Here is a 22,654-nt window from a genome sequence, read left to right as displayed (position 1 = left end):
TGAAATCATTTACCTTGTTTCACAACCATAATTATATGCCAACTGTAAAAACACAACAACAATAACTTTAAAATGTTCAATATCATAATCATGATCTTAGATTTAGTACTGGTCATTTTATTACAAGATAAATAGTTGTTCTTTTAGTACCATTGGCTGTTTTCCTTTTATCAAATGAATATATTTCCTTTTTCTTCAAGCTAAAAGGTCTCAGATTGTGAAGTCGAATGCCTATGTCTGTCCTCTTTACAAGACAAGTGAACGTAAAGGAACTCTTTCCACCACAGGACATTCTACTAACTTTGTCATTGCAATGTTGTTGAAAACAGACCAACCCACTCAACACTGGATCAAACGTGGGGTTGCTCTGCTTTGTCAGTTGGATGACTAAATTGGACAAATTAAGAAAACATTTGAAAGAAGTTAAAAAAATATTGCCTTCACTTACTTGAAAATATATATATTATAAAACCCAAGTATCTTGGTGTAATTCTTTTCAATGATCTTTGTGAGTGGTCTTTGCATTGTTCTCCTCCCTGATGTATGAGTCTCAACTGGAGTACAGCCTTCCACATGGACTCTCAAGATCACAGACATCTGTGGAAGAAAAACATGAAAAGAAATGTGGAAAATCTTTGAAACTTTTATTTAGTTCCTCTTTTTAGTCTGATATATATGTGAAAAACAGGTTTGGGAAGACTGGATAAAATTTAACTAATATCAGAAATTATCTGTTTCACAAGTGTTAAGTCATTTCATCAGCTTCAGTAATAATTTCCACTCACCTATGTGAAGTGATTATACACAAACATTTCAAATACATAAATAAATAAATTGTAAATAAGGAAAATGTTGAAACAATTTCAGAACGAAACCCCTTCCTTCATACTTTTAAAACGTTAGTTCCATTTCTCACAGTACCCCTGTGACAAGGAAAGGAAACGCAAAGCAGTGAATTGACATGCAAAGACAGTTAGATGACTGGAGGGAAATCCTACACACTTGAGGTGGTATCATGCTTCTTGGCATCTGCTTCATATTTAATTGGAAATGCCAAGTGGGCTCTTTGTTATTTTTAGTAGTTATTATTCTTATTATTTAGTATGCACTTATAGTATTAGTGTATATTAACAATTTTTAAACATTTCAACAAAACAAAATTATAGTCAAAATTTTATTATCTTGTTTTTATTATCCTATTTTATTATCTTTTATTCCTTCCTTAGGATTCCCTGGACATTTTAGGCTGCAGCTCTGTAATCCAAAGAAAATGTAGGTGCAGCATCCCAGTGAATCAGGACCATTGGGACAGTCACTTTTGATAATTCAGTCAGTGCAAAATGTTTGGCCTCTCTTAAGTAGAAAATTGATTCTGGTTTGTAGTGTCTATGTGCATGAACCCTAAGAGAATGAATTCACTTCACATGGCCAACCCCCTGCAAAAGCATTTTATTCCAGGAATAGAATGTTTAATCTTTTAAATTTAATGAATACAGCAGTGAAAAAAAGAGATCATGTTTTCAAACAGAGCTAAACCACATATAAAAAACAGGGAGAATGTGCCAGACTGTCTTATGATCAAGTATTTATAGTAAAGCTATTAATGGAATGGTCACTACATGGGAGTGGAGATCCTAAATATAAATGAAAATTCTGATGTGCTAATCCTTAACAGTGAAAACTTCAGTGCTGTCCTAAAGGATATAATAAAAGGTAAAAAATCTTTGGTATGTGATCAAACCTATTCTATGCTAAAACTGAAATGTTCTTTTAAAACTATTGAGATGTTGCCTAGTAAAATATATCGGGGTTTCTTTTCCCACTATTCCTGTTATATGTTATGAGAATACATTTATTCCTATAACATGTTTATTTTTAGTATTTACTAACTAAATAAAATATTATTTTCAGCATAATACTCCCTGCGTGTAGGAAAGATATTCTTTGGAGTGAGAGCTACAATTAATGAGAAAAACTCATAAGCCAAGTTTAAAATAGATTGATATGAACATTTTCATAGTTACAATGGCAGTGACCTAAGTTTTATATGAAAGGTTGTGTTTCCTGAATAAGCTTTAAGTAGATGGCTGCTCATGGAAAACTTCTAATTTATGTTGAATCTGTGGCAGTTCAGAAAACTGTTTGGGGTTTTCAAAAATATTTTAAATGAATATTTTGTGTTCTAAATTTTGCACTTTTTCATTTATCAATCCTATTAATTTTTTAGTTTTCTGAATTTAATTTATAATTTTAATCAGTTGATAATCTTTCACAACTGGAAAAATATTTTTAATTCTTTTTGACTTTAAAGTAAATCTGTCTGCATTTCACATGGATAATTACACCAGTGATGAAGACATAGATGATGAGTTTGACACCCAGCTCATCATTCAACAGAGTTTACAGGATATTCACAAGCCGGAAACTACACAGCAGTCACCTGAAGATGAGAGGTAATGGTATCTCACTGGCAATGTAGTATAAGTATTCAACAGTTGAGCCTTGTCATAAGCACGATGCTAGTGTTGTGAAAAATACAGAAGAGAGGGTCAGAATCCAAGGAGCTGAATATCTATGAGACTTGTTGTGTGACCAGACAGGAGAAATTTGGAAATAATTCAGAATTTAATCAGGCAGTAAAGAAAATAATAGCCAGGATATGGAAGCAACCTAAATGTCCATCAACAGAGGAGTGGATAAAGAAGATGTGGCACATATATACATTGGAATATTACTCAGCCATAAAAAGGAATGAAATTGGGTCATTTGTAGAGACATGGATGGACCTAGAGACTGTCACACAGAGTGTAGTAAGTCAGAAAGAGAAAAACAAGTATCATATATGGACCTAGAGACTATCACACAGAGTGTAGTAAGTCAGAAAGAGAAAAACAAGTATCATATATTAACGCATGTATGTGGAATCTAGAAAAATGGTATCAATGACGTTATGTGCAAAGCAGAAATACAGACATAGACATAGAGAACAAATGTATCGATACCAAAGGCGAAAGGGGTGGGGAGGGAGGAATTGGGAGACTGGGATTGACACATTGATATTATTGATACTGTGTATAAAATAGACAACTGATAGGAACATACTTTATAGCACAGGGAACTCTACCTAATGCTCTGTGGTGACCTAAATGGGAGGGAAGTCCAAAAGGGAGGGGAGATCTGTATGTATATGGCTGATTCATTTTGTAGTGCAGTGGAGGCTAACACAACATTGTAAAGCAACCATACTCCAATAAAAATTAATTTAAAAAAAGAAAGAAAATAGTTGGAGGAGGTTACTAGCAAATATGGGTGAGGAGAGGCAGATGAGAAATCAGAAAGAAGAAATACATGAGGATATGTAAGACTAGAGAACACTAATGCATCTTGTCTTTGGGGAGCTAAGGAAATGCATAAATCCAACCAAGACACAGAAATCTTAGTAGGGTAAAGTCTTTAATCTACTCAAATCAAAAGGAGTAATTATGTAAACTTAAACCCAGAAGAGATTAACCCCTTCTGAAGGATGTGAACTCAAGAGTTCTGGTATGACAACACTAGAAAAGGACCCCATGGATCCCTCAGTGGTGTAAGAGAATTGCCCTGGATATGGACTGTCTGCCGCCAAGCACAGCTAGTCAAATGCTCTCTGGGTGATCAGCAACTTCAAGCCCCTGAGTAGTTACAGTTATTTTTCAGGGGTATTAAACCCATTTGCTTGGGATGGTGACCTCTATTTGCCTGATGGAGGTAAAATGGGATAAATGTGTTTTAACCCCAAGAGATTTTGTAATTAAATACAGAGATGTTGGAGTATATCAAACCTACAGTATTTTTTTTAAAGTAACATACTCATGGAGTGATCACTGTGTGCCACACTATTCTGAGCATTTCATAAATATGTATTAACTCATTTAAATTTTAATTCTCATTACCTCTCTATGGGGTAGGTACTATTATTTTCCCCATTTAGAGATGAGGCGACTGAGGCATAGCATAGAGAAATTAAATGACTTACCCAAGGTCACAGAGCTAGTAAGTAAAGAGCCAGGCAGCCTGGCTTCAGAGTCTGTGTTCTTTATCACACTATTCCTACACTTTTATGTTAAATTTAGAAATAATCTTTAAATAATCTTTAAATAGTTAAAAGATTTGTAAAGAAATTGGATTTCATTGGGTTACCTGTTGTATTAACCTTGCAATTAAACCTTGTGATTAACTTTGAAGTCATGATTTTAGGTTGAAAGGCATAAGAGATTTTGATTAAGAGTACTGAAATGTTTCAAAGAAATTAAAATTGACTACAGTTATAAATTTCAGTCATTAGACTTGCAAGAATTGTATGATACTTAGCAAGGCTTGCTGATTTGATCAGGCACTTGAAGGAATTAGGAAAATAGAATATACTTGAGACAGGAGCAATAAAGCCCACCCTCACCAAAAGATGTCCAAGTCCTAATCCCCAGAACCTGTGGATATGTAACCTTACATGGCAATGGAGAATTAAGGCTGCAGATGGAATTAAGGTTGCTAATCAGTTGACTTTAAATAGGGAGATTGACTAAATTTTAAGTAGGACAGATTGTCTAAGGGAATTTATTTTTTTCAAGCTGGGTTCATTGAATAATCAAAGAAAAAGGGAAGGTGACAATCCTTATTTGCTAGATTTAAAAATAATATAAGATTTATAAGTTGAGCTTTAAAACTTTAAATATTTTAATAAAAATATTACTTTAAAAAACTGCTAATCGTGTTTTTTGAATACAGGTTCTGATCATGAATATTTTTTAAAACTTACACCATGATTATTTACTATTTTTTTAAATAATAATTTTTGCTGGAATCATTGACATTATAGAGTGGCCATTTAAATTTTACCATGTGACAATGTGACATTTCAGTCCTAGGCATGTTTGATTCAGTTCAGCAGACACTGATTGAAGGCTAACTGTGATCCAGGCTCTCACAGTTCTTGCCTTAAAGAAGCTGACGAGGGAAGACACATGGGAGGGGAGTTTCCCTGGAACACATTAAGGGCCATACTATGTTTTCTTTTTCTTTTATTTTTCTGAATATATATACATATATCTTTTATTTATTTATTTTTTGAAACATCTTTATTGGAGTATAATTGCTTTACAATGGTGTGTTAGTTTCTGCTTTATAACAAAGTGAATCAGCTATACATATACATATATCCCCATATCTCCTCCCTCTTGCGTTTTGAAGTATTTCTATTATGCCTCAGTCATTGCCTCATATGAGTTCATTCCTGGTTAACTACTATTGCCTTTACCCTTTCCTTTTGTTTTATCAAATGTCTTAGTTTTTTCCTCAGTTTTGGAATTACATTCATATGTTTTTTCTCTACAGCTTTTTGATTGCAGACTGTAAGAGGATAGTTGAAACCATAGAGACAGTTAAGTACTCTTCCTATTCTATCCCCTTCAACTTGTGGTAAGATGTGATGGTGACAACTGGCAGCATTTCCCCTCTAAGTTCAGGAAGCCTAGAAGCAGGATCTCCCAAGTGCCGAACACTATGGGGTCAACAGCTAATTGTCAAGAGTCTGATGGGGCCTTTCCTGGGAGAAACTACTTCAGCAAAACTTAGCAAACAGCTCCTGGGCTCCTCGGTGGACAGAGCAGTTTTCTGTACGTGACAAGATGACGGGTATTCACAGGTCCAGGTGGTATGGAATGCTAGATGAAAGGTCTTATTGCTTGTTTGTCCTATGCCATTTAAATTTGTCTTTCATTAAAGGTAGTGCTAGGATACTGTTGTCTCATGCACTAACTTTGATGATGGAATTCAGAAGCAGTATGGGCTGCCTTGTATATGTGCCAAATGTGAATATGTTCTCATCTGACTTGTTAATAGGTAAGGAAGATGTATTGTCAGGGTTGACCAAGTACCATTCTGCTTTTGATGAAGCAGATGAGATAGGCTGGCTTCCTCTACATAAGGCTGCAGTGCAATTAAATAAGAACATTTTGGAAATAACCCTGAAAGGTAAACTCCCTTTATAACTCTTATTGATGCTTCTGAGAAATAAATTTAAAATTTATTTCTGTATCTTAATCTGTGTGGTCTAATGGATTTATTTCAGCTTCAAAACCCAGTGTGTGGGAGCAAACCACCCACAATGGTGAAACACCACTTTTTTTGGCTGTCAGCAATTGCCTCTTAGAAAATGTCTGTTTTCTTCTTCTCAATGGCTGCAATCCAAATGCCAAGAATGTCGAAGGCAATTCTCCTCTTCTTACAGGTAAATTAACACGTTAGCTCTGGAGAACAGTCTGTGGCTCTGAGTGTCCTCCAGGCCCACAGGTTTCAAAGGCAGTTTCTTTTTTTTTTTTTTTTTTTTTTTAATTTTTATTTATTTATGACTGTGTTGGGTCTTCGTTTCTGTGCGAGGGCTTTCTCCAGTTGTGGCAAGCGGGGGCCACTCGTCATCGTGGTGCGCGGGCCTCTCACTATCGCGGCCTCTCTTGTTGCGGAGCACAGGCTCCAGACGTGCAGGCTCAGTAATTGTGGCTCACGGACCCAGTTGCTCCGCGGCATGTGGGATCTTCCCAGACCAGGGCTCGAACCCATGTCCCCTGCATTGGCAGGCAGATTCTCAACCACTGCGCCACCAGGGAAGCCCTAAAGGCCGTTTCTTGTGCATAGTTGCAGCACTGTCACTCTGGTGCCAAATAACCACACATGGGTACCTGACCCTCAAGAAGCTTTCTATAGGCTGGCCTGTGAGGTGGCCTGAGGCAAAGTCTCTGCCAAAATATGAGCTGATCATTTTACATGGTACCTCAGTTGAACAAGTTAATTCTGTTATAAGAAATATAGGAGAGGAGCAGTGTAGGAAGAAGCAGCCAATGGTTGGGTAAAGATGCAGATTAAATATGAATGACTAACTTTGCTGCCTCCTGAGTCTTCAGGAGGATTACAGTTCATCAAGTGTTTTAAAGGGTTAAGATACAAAGAATGGGAAGAATGGGAGAGGAGACAACAACAACATGATTTTTAAAAATCAGAAGAGCAGATGAATGAGTAGTAAGTGTCAAGAAAGCCAAATCTTAAATTGGAGTGGAGAAAGCCAAAAACCAGCACAGTTATATCAAAAGGCCTGGAAATTGTTGGCTATAGTTACCTCATGGAGCAGGGATGAAGGATGGGCAGCTAAAATAGAAAAATTGGTTGAAAATTATTAAGAAACAAGTAGTCAGGTATCTAGATCACTTCTCTCAATCCACCCTGCTGGGTCAGACTCTTCCCCCACCCAGCAGAATTTTGGAAGTTTTTTCTCTGAATAGTGTGAGCAAAGGCTCTCTGGACTGGGGGTTATTTGGCAAGGGCAAGAGTACTGGATTGAAAACACTGGAGGAATTAAGCACATAGGCTGAGATCTCCCAGTTCTTCACCAAATTCTAGAAAGCCGGCAGCTAGAACTTCACCCTCCAAGAGGAGGCTTCTTTGGAGAATGTGATCAGCTCAAAGAGAAAGAACTAAAAATACTAAAACTGGAGGTTCCCCAACAAATAGCCCAGGCATATTAACCTACAGTTAAGACCACAGTCAATGTTTAGAATTTCCAGGCAGATTTTTAGTCCCCAACTCTTAATCATGAGCAGACATCCAAGGACTATCTGAGAAAAGTCTTCAACAAACAAAGATAAACAACTTGGAGGAAACAGATTATTCAGGGGAAAATAAAATGTAGGGGGAAATTATCATTAATTTCCTCAGAGAAATCAATGAAAATTAATGAACTAGCAGGACACTACTAAAAAAAAATGGAGAACAAAACAAAAAACACTCTTGAAAATTAAAAATATGATGGCAGAAATTTAAAAAAACTCAAATGCGAGGCGATAAAGTTAGGAAAGCTTCCAGAAGAAGAAGATAAGAAATGAAGAATTGGGGGCTTCCCTGGTGGCGCAGTGGTTGAGAGTCTGCCTGCCAATGCAGGGGACATGGGTTCGAGCCCTGGTCTGGGAAGATCCCACATGCCGCGAAGCAGCTGGGCCCGTGAGCCACAACTACTGAGCCTGCGCGTCTGGAGCCTGTGCTCCGCAACAAGAGAGGCCGCGATAGTGAGAGGCCCGCACACCGCGATGAAGAGTGGTCCCCGCTTGCCGCAACTACAGAAAGCCTTCGCACAGAAACGAAGACCCAGCACAGCAAAAAATAAATAAATAAATAAATAATAAAAATAAAGTAATTCTTTTAAAAAAAAAAAGAAATGAAAAATCGGAAAGAAGAATAACTAAGAGAACTAGGATGATAACTGAAGAGGAGCGACATGTGAGTAATAGGAATGGTAGAAAAAGAACAGACAAAATAGAGGCAATATACCGTCAATGAGACAAGTCAAGAAAATTATTTCCTAAAACAAAGGACATGTTTCATCTTTCCAGAATGAAAGAGCACACAAAGTGCCAGCTCAATGAATTAAAAAAGACCCAACACTCTGGCACTCTATATTTCTAGTCTTAGTGCAATTATAGCCCTTTATATGGCACATTATAAGTGGTTGTGAGCAGAATTCATACTGATTCAGTGTCTAACACCTAGCAAGATTCCCCAAACACAGTTGGTGCCAACAATTAGCAAATGGATAGGGAGATGGATAAATTAAGGTGCTCTAGAATCTTGAAGGACTAAAGATTATCATCCAATGCAAATTAACAGCAGAAATGCAGAAATGCCAATTAGAGAATATTGGTTAACAAAATGTGAGGTTAAAAATAATTTCCTAATTATTGCTGTTTTTGTTTTTCTTCATGTAAAGCAGCTACAAACATTTCTAGGACTGTACTAGGTACTTAAGTTCCCATTTTCTTGAGAACATAAAGATGATAAATGAAAACTTTGTTTTTCAGCCACATAAGCAGCCAACAGACAATGAATAATTGGTCATGGTTTACAGAAAAGCGAATAGCCTATTGATGTAAAAACTATTAATATTATTTGATATATGCCTCATTTTACAATCCGTTTCCTAAACACCAAATGCTGGTATTTGGGGGATAGGTAGGAAGAACTCCTTAAGAAGCCTGAGGGAAATTAGCTGATCTGATACTCTGGCCTTAATTTCCGGTTGAACATAATGCCTCTCTCACTTCTAATCTCCCAGCTGTTCTACAGGACTCCTACAATATGGCCGCCTTGCTGATCAGCCATGGAGCAGATGTCAATCTGCGGTGTGCCAACGAGAGGACAGCTCTCCACGAAGCAGCCAGACTGGGCAGACGGGACATAGTGAAGCTCCTGCTGGTTTCTGGGGCACACCCTGACCCAAAGAGCTCCTACGGATTCAGTCCTCTTGCTCTTGCTGCCCAAAGTGGACACACTAAAATCATGGAACTATTACTGCAGAAAGGCAAGATTTTCCTATACAGTCAGCACAGTACTAAAGGATAACATGACCTAAGCATTCTCCTCTTTATGGAGAGCTTCAGTGTAATAGAAGTTAACATTTTATTTAAGCCTAATTTAATATTTTATTGAAGTGTGTGTTAATATTAGCTACTGAAAGAGCCTAAAATAGGGATTGAATATTTCTTATTTGCTGTGAAGCAGTTTCCCTAAAATTACTAGGACGCAGGTTACTCTTTTACTTAATGTACCCTGACCATGTTAAGAGGATGGTTGTTTTTTGTTTAATTTTTTGTATGTTGTTGTTCTTTTCTAGATTGATAGAATGAAAGACTCCACAACATCCCCTTCACGTTGTCTCTGCTTAAGCTAAGTTATGAGGCAGTCCAACCTGTTACCAGATGAATTAAGTTGTTAGGAAATTCTTCCTGATTTCTTCTCTTTGGGTCCCAGTTCTCCCCTCTAGTAATAAACAAAACTCTGAGAGAAGGGGAAGGCAATTTATAGGTATTGAATACTTTCTAAGCACCAGGTATTAAGCTACTTATTTTACCTCAGATAATCTTCTACAAACCCTGTGAGGTAGGCATTATCCTCATTTTACCCTTAAGGAAAGTGAGGGTCAGGGATGGTACCAGTTGTAGAACTTCCCTTCAAACATGCCCTCCCCTGCCACCCATGCTATAGCTGTGGCCATCTTAGATCCTGGTTTAACTGGCAGAGATCCTGGCTCAGAGAACTGTCTTTGAGGAGACCCTCATTGATGACACTGTTAGAAGAAGCAGTGTAATATCTAAAGCTTTTTTTCGAAGAAGCAAATCTTTACCAAGATTTAATAAAGTCCCAATATTAGAATTATCTTCTTTATTCTCCTCCCCATTTGTATCCAGAAGTCTTATTTCTTTCTCTAACAATAGACAGTCCTGGTGTCCAATTTTCTAGACTGCAGGGACTCCTACATTTAAGAACAACTTTCTGCTTTTTAGACTTACCTAAATCTTTCCTATCATATAGGGGAGGCTAGTTCCCAATCAATGGCCATAAGACATTTTAAGTAAGATGTTTTAAATGAGTGATACCAGAGATGTCTAAAGTCATTAGCTGGAATAACAAAGTAAACACTGGATCTTTCATCTACATGAAAAGAGCAACCTTTTGTGTAGATCACTGATTAAAATATAAAGAAACAGGAGAGGCAACAGATTTGTAACCCTTAACCTTTCAAAGAAACCAGTATCGGTTGACCTCAGTGAGGTCAGTGAGGGAGCATTTCCCTTAGGTAAGCCCCTTATACAGTCATTTGCACATAGCTACTAAATAGAAGAGCCAAGCTTTGAACCCACATCTGTCTCATTCCAAATCACATTACTTTACTACCCTGCATTGCTAGAGTGGCAACATGGCATCATAGAAATAGGACCTGGGTCTGGCCCACCTGTACATGAATCCCGACTACCTTGCTTACTAGTTGTGCATCTCTGGTGAAGTAATTTAATCTCAATGAAACTCAGTTTCTTCATCTTTAAAATGAAGATATTAGCATCTACTTCCTAGGGTTGTTGTGAAGTTTAGAAATTATTATATACATGAAGAAACCAGCACATAGTGAGTACTCATTACATGGGGGCTTATTAGACATTTCTTAATGCATTCTAGGAATGGGGTTCTGGGGGAGCCACTATATTCTTTTTTTTTTAATTTTCGAAATATTTTAATCTATTTACAAATTTTTCAATTAGACAAAAATATGCAGGAAGGGGTTATTTTTTTTTTTTTTTTTTTAAATGTGTTGAGGCCATATCCTTGCCTTGTTCTTTTTTATTTATTTATTTATTTATTTATTTTTGGCTGTGTTGGGTCTTCGTTTCTGTGAGGGCTTTCTCTGGTTGCGGCAAGCGGGGGCCACTCTTCATCGCGGTGCGTGGGCCCCTCACTATCGTTGCCTCTCTTGTTGCGGAGCACAGGCTCCAGGCGCGCAGGCTCAGTAGTTGTGGCTCACGGGCCTAGCTGCTCCGTGGCATGTGGGATCTTCCCAGACCAGGGCTCGAACCCGTATCCCCTGCACTAGCAGGCAGACTCCCAACCACTGCGCCACCAGGGAAGCCCCAGGAAGGGGTTATTTAATTGAGCGATGATAATCAGGACATATATATTATGTGTATTAGCAGAAAATGTGAATAAGTTCTTCAGTAAAAGAAAAAACCTGGTGCATATAATAGATTTCTCATAGTTCTATGCAGAACTTTCACTAAGAGAACACCCACCTAAAATGGATTATTCCTCATCAAATGCTACAGTGAGAATTCTTCTGTAGGAAGCATTTTATGGATTCCTTCCAGAACATAGAGAAGATAATCTGTCTTCTAGGAATTCATTTTCAAGATGGATTACTCAATGAATGGCATCATTTGGGTACCCCATTCTGCACTTGTAAGGAGGGGACATAATTTTCCAAAGACTGAAGTCGCTTTCATCTCTCCTCCCACTGTACAACTCCACTTAAGTCTGGAGTTCTACATCTAAAACTATATGAGCTTTTAAGACTGAGATCTGATTCATCATAATCTTTTCCATGAAGAAAGATCTTTCAATTTCCTCCAAGTTAAAACAGCAATAGAGTGCCATTCCATGAAAAGCACAAGGACACCATATAAATTAGGAATAATATATTGAAATAGAATTTGTATGTGGATGATATTGCCAAAATAAAGAGCAGAGAAGAACAAATGACTGTGATGAGCCAACATACACCATAAATGGGCTTTGGCTCACTGCTTACACATGCAAGACAGTCAATAAATATTAGAGTCCTTATATTCTGAAGATTATGGAGTCCACACTAAATTAAAGTCACTATATCTTTTTTTATATGAGTTGTGAAGGTGCCCAGAGTGTCCTCCTTTTCTTTTGTCCATTCGAATGCTACTCTTTCTTCAAAGCCTTTACTGAGAGGCCTTCCACAACTGACCCCAAATTCCTTCCTCCTTCCTTCACCTCCCAGCCCTGCTCACAACCCCAGCCCTGAGATCTTCAAGAAGACAGCCTGTATCTGTACTCTTTATTATCCACACCACTCACACAGCACTTAGCTTACAGGGTACTACAATATACCCTTTTAACTATCAGCAGTCCCTATCTTCAACTAAAAACAGCTAGTGTCTCTTAGTATGAACAGTCTCCTAGGAACAAGTTAAAACAGAACAAATACCCTTTTCCACCATAAGATCTTCATTAGATGTCATGGTGACATAGTTCAACAGGATTGTTAGTACCATCTTATAGTGTGTTATGAGGTAAGCGAGCTTTTGTATGCTGGTCTGGAAATAAAACCATCTTCTATAAAATTACTTCTCCTGGGATTTTTAAGTTAGAAACAAATAACTTATAAAATTACTCTGAAAGCCAACCTACTTATACCTTAGAGACTGCTTACACCATTTTCTCTCCCCAACTAGTTTGTAAACTGTCTGAGACAGGACGTACATACTTTATGTCTTTGATTCTTAGTGTTTTGCTAAAGTAGCTGCTCAATAATTGCTTTTTGGTAGTGGTGGTACACTTTCAAGAATACTTAAGCAATACGGTGGAAAAGACTCTTTGCATAACATCACTCTTTCTCCTCCTAGGAGCTAATGCTCTTGGTCAGGCCTCTGATTCTTCTTCCATCTTACTTGAAGCAGCTAGTGGAGGAAATCCAGACTCTGTGACTCTCTTGCTAGAGTATGGAGCTGATGCCAACATCCCTAAGAATTCAGGCTACCTGCCCATTCATGTGGCAGCTGACAGAGGCCACTTGTTGTAAGTTCAACTACGTTATTGCAAATAATAGAAATAGTAATAGCTCTGGGGTTTTGGAGGTGGGGGGCAGCTTCTGGGAATTTTATATTCTTCATCTCTGATCCTACAACTCCAACACCCCTTTTAAAGGTGAGAAACTCTTGACCAGCTAGAAAGTGGTAAATTCAGACATCCTCTGTAGACCCTGAAGAGACATAAAACTACTTTATTTTCAGGTCGTTTGGCAATATGGGGAGCCTCAGGTTTCACTGACTGGGGTAATTCTGAGTTTTATATCTACACCTTAGTTTCATTTAACTTTACATGGTATCTGAGTTTTTGGATGCAGGACTATGCTTTTTTTTGGTTGGGGTGTCTAAATACCAACTGATATTAATACCATCCAGTGCTAGTATAAAGCGATCATAAACAGGTCAATGCAGCATCTTAACAGAAACTATTTTTTAACGCACTTTGAAATTCTTTCTCAGAGCTCTGAAGATTTTGGTTCCAGTTACGGACTCTGCTGCCATTAAGCGGAGTGGCGTCAGTCCAGTTCACTGTGCAGCAGCAGGAGCACACCCCAAATGCCTGGAACTTCTCATCCAGGCTGGATTTGACGTGAATTTCATGCTGGATCAGAGAATTCGCAAACACTATGATGACCACAGGAAGTCAGCTTTGTATTTTGCTGTATCAAATGGTGACCTCTCTTCAGTTAAGCTGCTTCTGAGTGCTGGAGCTCTGCCTAATCAAGACCCAGTTAACTGCCTCCAGATAGCCCTAAGGATGGGCAACTATGAGCTGATAAGCCTGCTGCTACGGCATGGGGCCAACGTTAATTACTTCTGCAAAGTCAACCCTTTACATTTCCCGTCAGCACTTCAATACACGCTCAAAGATGAAGTCATGCTCAGGATGCTGTTGAATTATGGGTATGACACAGAGCGATGCTTTGATTGTCCTCATGGAGACAAAGTTCATCCTTTCTATACTTTTGAAGGCTGGACATCTACAGTTATCAAAGATACTATGGTAAGTGCACAGTATCGGCTGTGTCACCCTATGTAGTCATTATCCGTGGCCCTGAACTACAGCAAAAGATAAAACTCCATCCCCTCCAGAAGCTCATGGAGGGAAAGATTTTAATATGATAAATACATGATAAAATAAACATGATAGTAGAAAGATGTAAAAGGTATAAAAACAGTTTAGAGGAAAAAGTGATTTAACTTTAGTTAGGGAGTTTCACAAATGAAGCAACATCTGAACAAGGCTCTGAAGAATAAATGCAGCCTTATATACCAGTTATGCTTTTTCTTTGAAGTGAGTTATCTAGCTAAAATGTTTCTGGGTTCCTGATACTTGTACCCCTAGGTTTTTGGCTCTAACATTTGATTAACGGTTTTCTTTGGTCACATTTTGATGAAAAAAGGATCACAATACATATGGTTGACCACTCTCTTCTTCTTGAGACATTTTTGTCTTAGCTGTCATGACACCACAGTCTCCTATTTTCCCCCTACTTAATTGGTCACTTCTATTTTCCCCAACTTGAGCTCTTCCCCTGATTTTTCAAATAGCTGCCACCCTTCAGGTCTCATTTCAAGTGTTACCTCCTCAAAGAGGCCCTTCCTTATGCATCTTACCTAAGGCAGTTCTGTTCCCTAATCATTCTCTTTAATGCTTTTCATTTCTTTTATAGTACTTATCGGTTTCTGAAATTCTTAATATTTTACTGATTATGTATCTCCCCCACAAATACATGAATGTAAGCTCTTGTTCACCACTTTCCTCAGCTTACAGATCTGTGCTTAGCACACAATAGATGCACTATAGATACCTGAATTCATATTATTAAAATCTGAAAATATAAATAAAATGGAGAAAGAACTTTGAGTCAATTCTGAAAAGGAAAATATTTTAATATTGTATATTACTTTTACGTTATGATTAATGTAGGACTTGGTATTTAAGCAGTATGTCATCTTGTATTATTTCCTGACTTTTCATATAGTATTATTTGCCTTCTTACATGGGCATCTTGTGTAAGGACATGTAAATTACTTAAAGGCAGAAACTATCATACGTTTCAAGTATCAGAGTGGGAATAGGTTATGAATGATAGAAAACCCCAAATAAGAGAGGCTCTAATAAGATGGCTTACTCCCCTCTCCTATAAATAAAGGTGAGAGTAAATAGCCTTCTAATTGGACAGTTCCATGATTCACAGGAGAAACTCACATCCACATTCCAACCGGCAGGAAGGCAGGCAGGAGGAAGCAGCACACACCTTGCTCTTCTTTTAACAGCATTCTGGAAGTTGCTCACACTTCCATTGACATCTCATTGGCTAGAACTTAGTCAGATGGCCACATCTAGATGCAAGTGAAGCTGGAAAGGTAATCTTTATTCCAGACAGCCATGAGGGCAACCAAAGGGGATAAAAGATATTATGTAACAGTCTGTTTTAAACCCTCATTGTATCTTATAAAGTTTGTAAGACTTAGTAGTAAATATTTTTCCAAATGTTAAGAGCTAAGAAATATTTTCTTGTTCAACACCTTAGTTTATAAATGAGGAACTTCAAACCTTGGTTCTTGACTCTGAGTTTAGTGTCCTTTTGATTACTGTGTTAAACCACAGATACTTAGTTTTCCATTTACTTTCATAGTTCTGATTTTCTTCCTCAGTTCTGCGAAGTAATAACTTTGTCATGGCTGCAACATCTCTCTGGAAGGGTTGTTCGAGTGATACTTGATTATGTTGATCAAGTTAGGATCTGTTCAAAGTTGAAAGCTGTGCTCCAAAAACAGAGGCTCTGGTCAGAAATCCATTTTATCTTGAGTGAGTATCTTTCTTTCTTGACGATTCTTACCAAAAAATACTAACAACTCTTATTTTTGTAGAACATTGTTCTCTTCAGTTAAAAGCTTGACCTAAAAGAAACCAAGAAAAACACTATTCCTATCTAAAAAATGTTACCGTTTATAACTACACTTAATTTGTACTTACTACCATTTCCCAATAGATAAAATCTGTTAGGTAATTATTTATTATATAGGTAGATAATACTTTTCTTCTGATCCTATGGAACACCATAGACACAGGAATTAAAAACTATGAAATGGCACTAAAAACAGGGATGAGAAAATGCTAAGATCTAAGGCTACAGAGGATATTAAATGACCCTTCAAATCAAATTTTCACAGCAGCACATAAGTCAAATTAAGAAGAATTTCTTTCATATAATTTCCCCACAGGTAGTGATCTTTAGTTTTTAGCCTGACCCCAAGGGGCAGGACAAGGGGTTAATACACACAGATGTAGGAGCTTTAGGTCTCACAGGCCAGACCCACAACTGATGCCAGTCTTTGGACTCTAACGTGACATGGCTCTGAAACCACAGCTACGAGATATGCAATGAGAAGTGGAAAGCTATTTCCCAATTAACTTTTCCATTTAGTCACAGCAAATGAAAATCTTGGTGGCTTAAGTATAAAATATATTTGCTAAAGATCACTAAAAAATGAAGCAATTCTTTCTTTTGGATAATGTGCCTGTTTTTCATTTTAGCAAACCCTCGCTCCCTGAAACATTTGTGCCGCCTCAAGATCCGGAAGTGTATGGGACGTTTACATTTGCGCTGCCCCATCTTCATGTCATTTCTTCCGTTACCCAATCGTCTAAAGGCATATGTCCTTTACAAAGAATATGACCTTTATGAACAAGGAATTTTCACGGGAACCTGGTAATCAAACTATTCTGGATGAAAAGGTATATAATTCCGCAGATGTCTTTCTTAAAATTTGACTTGTTACACTGATTCATATTTCTCACTTTACCTAGCAACTAAAATCTCAATGCAGTCTACATTCTTTAAAAAGTCACTCTGAACATAGCCTCTCAACAGATGGCTGGCATTCTGCAAGGCAGTTTTGTAAAAATAAAACCCAAACAGTAAAAATTTCAATTAACTAAGATGCATCAGTTCTAATGCTGTATTCATCTTACATTAAATGTATAAATCCACATTTCTACATGCTCAAAATAATAAATGCTACCTCTGATAATTCAAGATAATTCTTAACATTAATCCTTCTTATAGAGAAGTACATATATAAAATGTCTTAGTGACTGCAATGAATAAAGTATTGACCCCAGTACATGACCCTAAAATTAGCTGTTCTTGTACAAAAGTCCCAAGGCCAGCTTAGTGTCTGTTTACTTGCAGAGTCCATTACTGAGGTAATTCAGTTAATTGAAAAAGAACCCTCAATTGCGATTTCATCAATAATGGGATACATGTGTTCCTTCTTTCTACAAAACCCTGGCTAAGGGTTGCCATTTATTGGTTAATGTGATCACTAAAAGTGTTTTCAAATGGATGACGGCTTATGATTTCTGTACTGAACCTAGTCCACTACCAGACACAGAGGAGGGGCTCACTGATAGAAGCAGTTATAGGTGTTTGTTAGTTTAAAATTTTATTTCTATATATTCTGTGCTGCATTTAAGTACAGGTTTCTGTATGTGGAAGCGAGGAAAGAAACTAAGAAGACATTCATTCAGCCATACCTGTGGTACCATTATATGGCACATCAACAGAGAGAACAGAGAGGCAGGATGATGACCACAGGCCCAGTCAGTTATAGCTTGATGTTTATATGTTTAATCTTAGCATACTTTTTTTTTAGCATAATATAGTCCTTCTCAAGGAAACTGAAGTTATATGATTTCTTTCTGATGTAGGAATGCATGGCTATACAGACTATTTCAGTAAGCACAGACTTAAAATTACTAATAATACAGTTTTCACATAAAAAATTTGCAAAATTAGCTGGCATGAATAGTTTTTATTTTTTTTAAATCAAATTGTGGTGTCTGTTTATAAATGAGTGCTAGATTATATGTATGTTGATACACAAATATATTTAGGATATACATGCACCTAGATAAATTACATAATTCTGAAGTTAATTTCATCCACTCCCTGGACCTTCTACAAGTGTATACATTTTATAAAATTCAAAACAAACTGCCAGTAGAAGAACAGAACTTGGTAAGTGCTACAGGAAACCATAACGAGCACAGGGGATGAATATGCATTAGTATTAAAACTACAGGCCCAAGCCACTTAAGCTGGTGTACACAATAACCTGGCCCTTTAAATTACAGGAATTTCTTTGAATAGGACCCAACATAGCAAGTATACATTGTAACATGTCTAGGGTAATTACTGAAAATTCTCTTAATTTTTCTAAAGGAAAAAAGTCACTAGATATGAATTAATATTATTTCCCCATAAGTGACATTTTTTCCCCATTTTAGCTGTTATGGAATTGCAATAGGGTTAGATGTGTAATAGCAGTGCCATAACAGATTAAGAAAAAGTCCAATTGTTTTATAAGCATCATTTGAAATTACTTGGAGAAGTAAAATTCAGAGTATATATCAAATACTTCATACAAAAAAGACTATAAAAAAAATCATGGACTTTATTATACATTAAAAATCTCCTAACAGCATATTTCCTGAAGCCTTGTCAGGAATACTTATTTTGACAAAATGAAAAAATAAGTTCTTCACTCCACATGCATACCACCATTACATAAAGTCGAGTTTTTCAAATTTAATTCTAAAGGGAAATGAAGCATAATTTTTAATTGTATATGCATGATTAATAGTATCAGTGAAATAAGAATGAACCAATTCACTTACATTACAAAATCACCAAATATACAAAGTGGTTTTGCACATTAGTTATAACTTAATCCCCAGTTCTCATATTACCCTAAGTAAATTACACGAGTACAGCCACAAGAGATTAGTTAAAAAGTATAATATAGTTCCAGTTTCAAATTTTTATGTATTATTAATTAATATGGAAGAAAAAAAATCTCATGAAAGAAAAGTAAGCCGAACTTGATAAAAATAAAGTCAAAGGCTTGCTTGCTACAATCAGTGTGTTTGAATATTTAAAGTACAGTTTGAATGCTAGGAGGCTGTTATCAAAACCAATGTTAATATTTTCATTTTATTAATTTGGGTGGCAGAGGTTTTACAAAACACAGGCTCTTAGGGTCTGTCAGCAGGTATAAGAAGATTCAAATCTTAAATACTTGCAGTTCCTATATATAACTCAAAATTAACTCAGATGCCTTTACCACATATGATTATATGTTATGTAGAATGGTATGCACACCCTACTATCCTTTCCTCAAGCATAAAAGTAACATAAATTTACCACCCCTAGAATGTGGAATCTGAGAATTCTTTTGAAATTAAACACAACGTAATCATTGTAGACATGGCAAAAACTAGACTGGGGACTGTGTTCAAGGCAACAGTTTTAGTCCCTTGTTAGCAAGTTTTCCCAATTTTACAAGGGGGAAGGAATAATCAGTTTCCTATCTATTGACTTCACTACCATAGTTACAAAAGTACTGTTGACATAGGTAGCAAGAGTGCCTAGCAGAATTAGGTAGACTTACTTTCTTTCCTTTTAAAGAATCAGTTTTGTTAATTTCTAAAACCATTAAGTGCAAGTTCAAGTCTGAGAAAGATATCCCAAAATCTAATTCAATCAATCACCACCAAAGCATCCAAAAGCTTGAAGGGATTTCAAAGGGTAACAAAGATCAGCTTTAACATTACACAGAAATCCATGGGGAGCCTTCTTTAAACAAAACACAGAATTTATTAAAGTTGATCCTTAAATATCTGCAGTAATGGAATCGTTCATATGGTTCTACAGTAATGGAACAGAAGCTGAATCATCTAAAATTGTTAAACCCACGCATGACTTCTATTTGGCACTGGAAAGCACTTTGGTCTGACCTATGGACATGGGTGTGTTATTGTGGAAATTCCTATCAAAACATGACTTAAAAGGAACCACAAGTCTGTCCAGCATCCCTAAGTCTGCCAGTACCCTTAACTTTAGCCTACACTTTGACCCAGAGTGCTCACCAAGGGCAGTAAGTAGTACGCTACCATGTAAAGCACCAGTCTAGTAAAACTGCCTCCTAATGCTGACCACCTTCCCTGCATGGTGGCTGACAAGTTACACCTGAACTAAGTGAGGTGATAACTTTATAGTAAAACAAAAGACTTACTGAAACAAAGAGCTTACTAATTCTCAAAAAGGTCTTAAAAGCAGGACCTGCCGTGACTAAGCAAATGCTGACCACAGAAGAAATTTCAATTTCTACAAAAGGAATGATACACAAACTACTGTGAAAGCATTCCCTTTAGCAAGGACAAAATAAACTCTTTTCAAAAAGTATTCCATAAATTTCTACTTTTTTACTATCTGTTTTGGTAACATAAGGCTTCAAAATAATGATTAAGTAATCATTATTCCCATTTGGCACGGCTAAAAAAAATCATGATCCTATATATAATTATCTATCCCATTCCTACAGAAAACAATGTATATACAGTGTGAAACACCCATACTATATTGTGAGAACTATATGCCATTTCTAAATCAGAACTAAAAAGAAAAAACTATATGTTAAATAACAAAAGGCTTTTCCCTTGTAAAATTAGTCTTAGTGGCTAATCTCCTGAAAATTTTAAATGCATGACTGTGTAAAATATTTTATTCAATAATATTTAACTTGGCCATATATACTTTTACATGTGAAACACAGGAACATAATTTCTATCAGCAATGTTAAAAATCCAAGTTAAAAAAAAAATCAAGTTTTGACACAGAATTAGGCAGTAGAGAAATGTCATTTTAACCTTGGCACCAGGTTAAAATCCTTCCTGGGTTGACTCTCCCATAACAAGCACTCAATTGCTTTTCAGTCTTTCATGGAATTAGACCTTTCACTCTACTTATTTAAAGAGGACAAGTATTTACAATAATTAGTGCAAATTATTATATTCTCATATATTATTTGCCTTCACAGATATAAAGTGATGATCAGTATTTTATAAAAACATGGAATTATGAAAATACTGTGGGCTATCAGTCTGAAATTTAAAAGATTACATTTTTAAACTAAATTCTGAGAATTTTTAAGCAGGAAACAATTGCTATAGAACTTCTTTCTAAATGTCACTTGATTTTCAATAAAAATTATTTCACACAATGCAGAAAATACAATGTATCCTGTAACAATATCTTTACATGTTAAATCCTAATCTAAAATGTATTTGAACAACAAAAAAATCCCTTTTAATAAATTCCAAAATCTTATTTTAACCATTACTGCTCTGCAGCAATAATTCAAGTCCCAACCTGAGAACTAAGAATGTGATAATAAAATGCCAAGGGCTGTAGCAGTCTTGAACTGAAGACACTTAAGCTTCTTTCCCATAAGCTTCTTTCCCACTGGCATCAGGTGTAGTACATCAGAGAAATGCGAGCAATCCAAGAAAATGCCCTGAAATCAACAGTACCACCTGCCACAACTTGAAACCTTAAGTCTAAAATCTCTATTCTAATTATTTTGTAAAAGTTCTATTGCACATTTAACATTGTTAAAATATTTGCAAACTTGTAGAATTATCTGTATAAGGATTTTAAACCTATTCAGTCAAAAGCTTCCTCACGGCCAGCAATTGTTCCTAATGAAAGAGAGGGAGCATATCCATGAATATCTGAAGCTGAAGAATAAATGATTTCTTATGGTCAGAGCCAATTACAATGCAAGGTAATAAGTTCACAATTTGAAGGAAGAACAGGCTTGAGCAACTGTAATTCCTCAGCAATCTACTTCAGGGATATGAACAGGTTTCTTTTAGACATGTGAAATTTGAAGTTACTGCATAGTATATTATTTCTAAGGGAAAAAAAAAAATCAATGCAAACCTAAGTTATCAAGGTCAGTTGTAGTTTAAAAAATGAAGTTAAAATAAACAAGCAAATATAAATTTTAGTCTCCTTGATAGTTCAGCATTGTTGTTACCTTGTGCCATTTCACCACAGAAACTGTCAACAAATTCAAAGGGGCGGGGGGTGAATATCAACCAAAAAGTAAGGATAAGTTTATGCTTCTGACTCTCTCTTCTTTCCTTCTTCTCCCAAATCACTCTCTTCTGACTGGCTACTGCTAAGGACAACAAACTGCCCCTCACTACTGGCTTGGTTTGGTCTACTGGAAGCAGCTATCAACCGACTTTGTTCTTCTAAGTCCTAGTGGAAAAGACAGAAAAGAAACTTAAAGTTAATTGTTTGCAATCAAATAGGAAACTAAGCAGTTAAATACATACTTGAGAGCCACTTCAACTCTTCTGTCATAAATATGTGTGCATAATTCTGGCAACTTACTGAAAAGAAAGACTACACACAACCAATGCAACACCAAAGTAAATTTTGACACTTTTCTAGAAAGCCTATAAAAGCCAACATGTCACTCTTCTCCATTTTTATGGCCAACAACTTACATTCAAGCCATCATTATCTCTCATTATAAACTACAGAAAAGGCTCATAATGAATCACTCCACATCCCCTCCCTTCCCTCTCTCTAATATATATGTATGTG

The 22,654-nt window shown here is 36.6% G+C and overlaps 3 protein-coding genes across 11 annotated transcripts in view; 2 read left to right on the top strand and 1 right to left on the bottom strand.

Moving 5' to 3' along the window:
* The window catches only part of DNAH12 (dynein axonemal heavy chain 12), a 235,762-nt gene extending 235,286 nt beyond the window's left edge, over positions 1–476 (top strand). The window contains exon 75 of the mRNA XM_082412044.1: positions 201–476. Coding sequence (XP_082268170.1) covers positions 201–391 — 191 coding nt within the window. The 3' untranslated portion in view covers positions 392–476. The remainder of the gene's footprint in view (positions 1–200) is intronic.
* Positions 477–611: 135 nt separating this feature from the next.
* Positions 612–22,396, top strand: ASB14 (ankyrin repeat and SOCS box containing 14). Of its 4 annotated transcripts, none has more exons than XM_082412265.1 (11): positions 612–1,713; positions 2,312–2,453; positions 5,371–5,417; positions 5,878–6,009; positions 6,107–6,265; positions 9,134–9,379; positions 13,002–13,173; positions 13,644–14,187; positions 15,846–15,999; positions 16,729–16,929; positions 22,226–22,396. In XM_082412265.1, the coding sequence occupies exons 1-10, from the start codon at positions 1,620–1,622 to the stop codon at positions 16,905–16,907; spliced, it is 1,869 nt and encodes a 622-aa protein (XP_082268391.1). In that variant the 5' UTR covers positions 612–1,619; the 3' UTR covers positions 16,908–16,929; positions 22,226–22,396. The 4 variants fall into 4 exon arrangements, with proteins under 4 accessions (XP_082268391.1, XP_082268393.1, XP_082268392.1 ...); XM_082412266.1 differs by having other exon boundaries at positions 1,640–1,727; XM_082412267.1 differs by lacking the exon at positions 5,371–5,417.
* The window catches only part of APPL1 (adaptor protein, phosphotyrosine interacting with PH domain and leucine zipper 1), a 36,387-nt gene continuing 28,785 nt past the window's right edge, over positions 15,053–22,654 (bottom strand). For 5 of the 6 annotated variants that reach the window (XM_082412219.1, XM_082412218.1, XM_082412221.1 and 2 more), the window contains one exon: positions 18,628–22,303. In XM_082412219.1, coding sequence (XP_082268345.1) covers positions 22,157–22,303 — 147 coding nt within the window. In that variant the 3' untranslated portion in view covers positions 18,628–22,156. Of the gene's footprint in view, positions 16,092–18,627; positions 22,304–22,654 lie in introns of those variants that run through there. The other variant, XR_014250555.1, reaches the window with a different exon arrangement.

The sequence above is a fragment of the Balaenoptera physalus genome (assembly GCF_965194825.1).
Source record: "Balaenoptera physalus genome assembly, chromosome: 11".
Lineage (NCBI taxonomy): Eukaryota > Metazoa > Chordata > Mammalia > Artiodactyla > Balaenopteridae > Balaenoptera > Balaenoptera physalus.
Note: the sequence above shows the minus strand (reverse complement) of the source record. Positions and strands in the feature narration are given on the sequence as shown.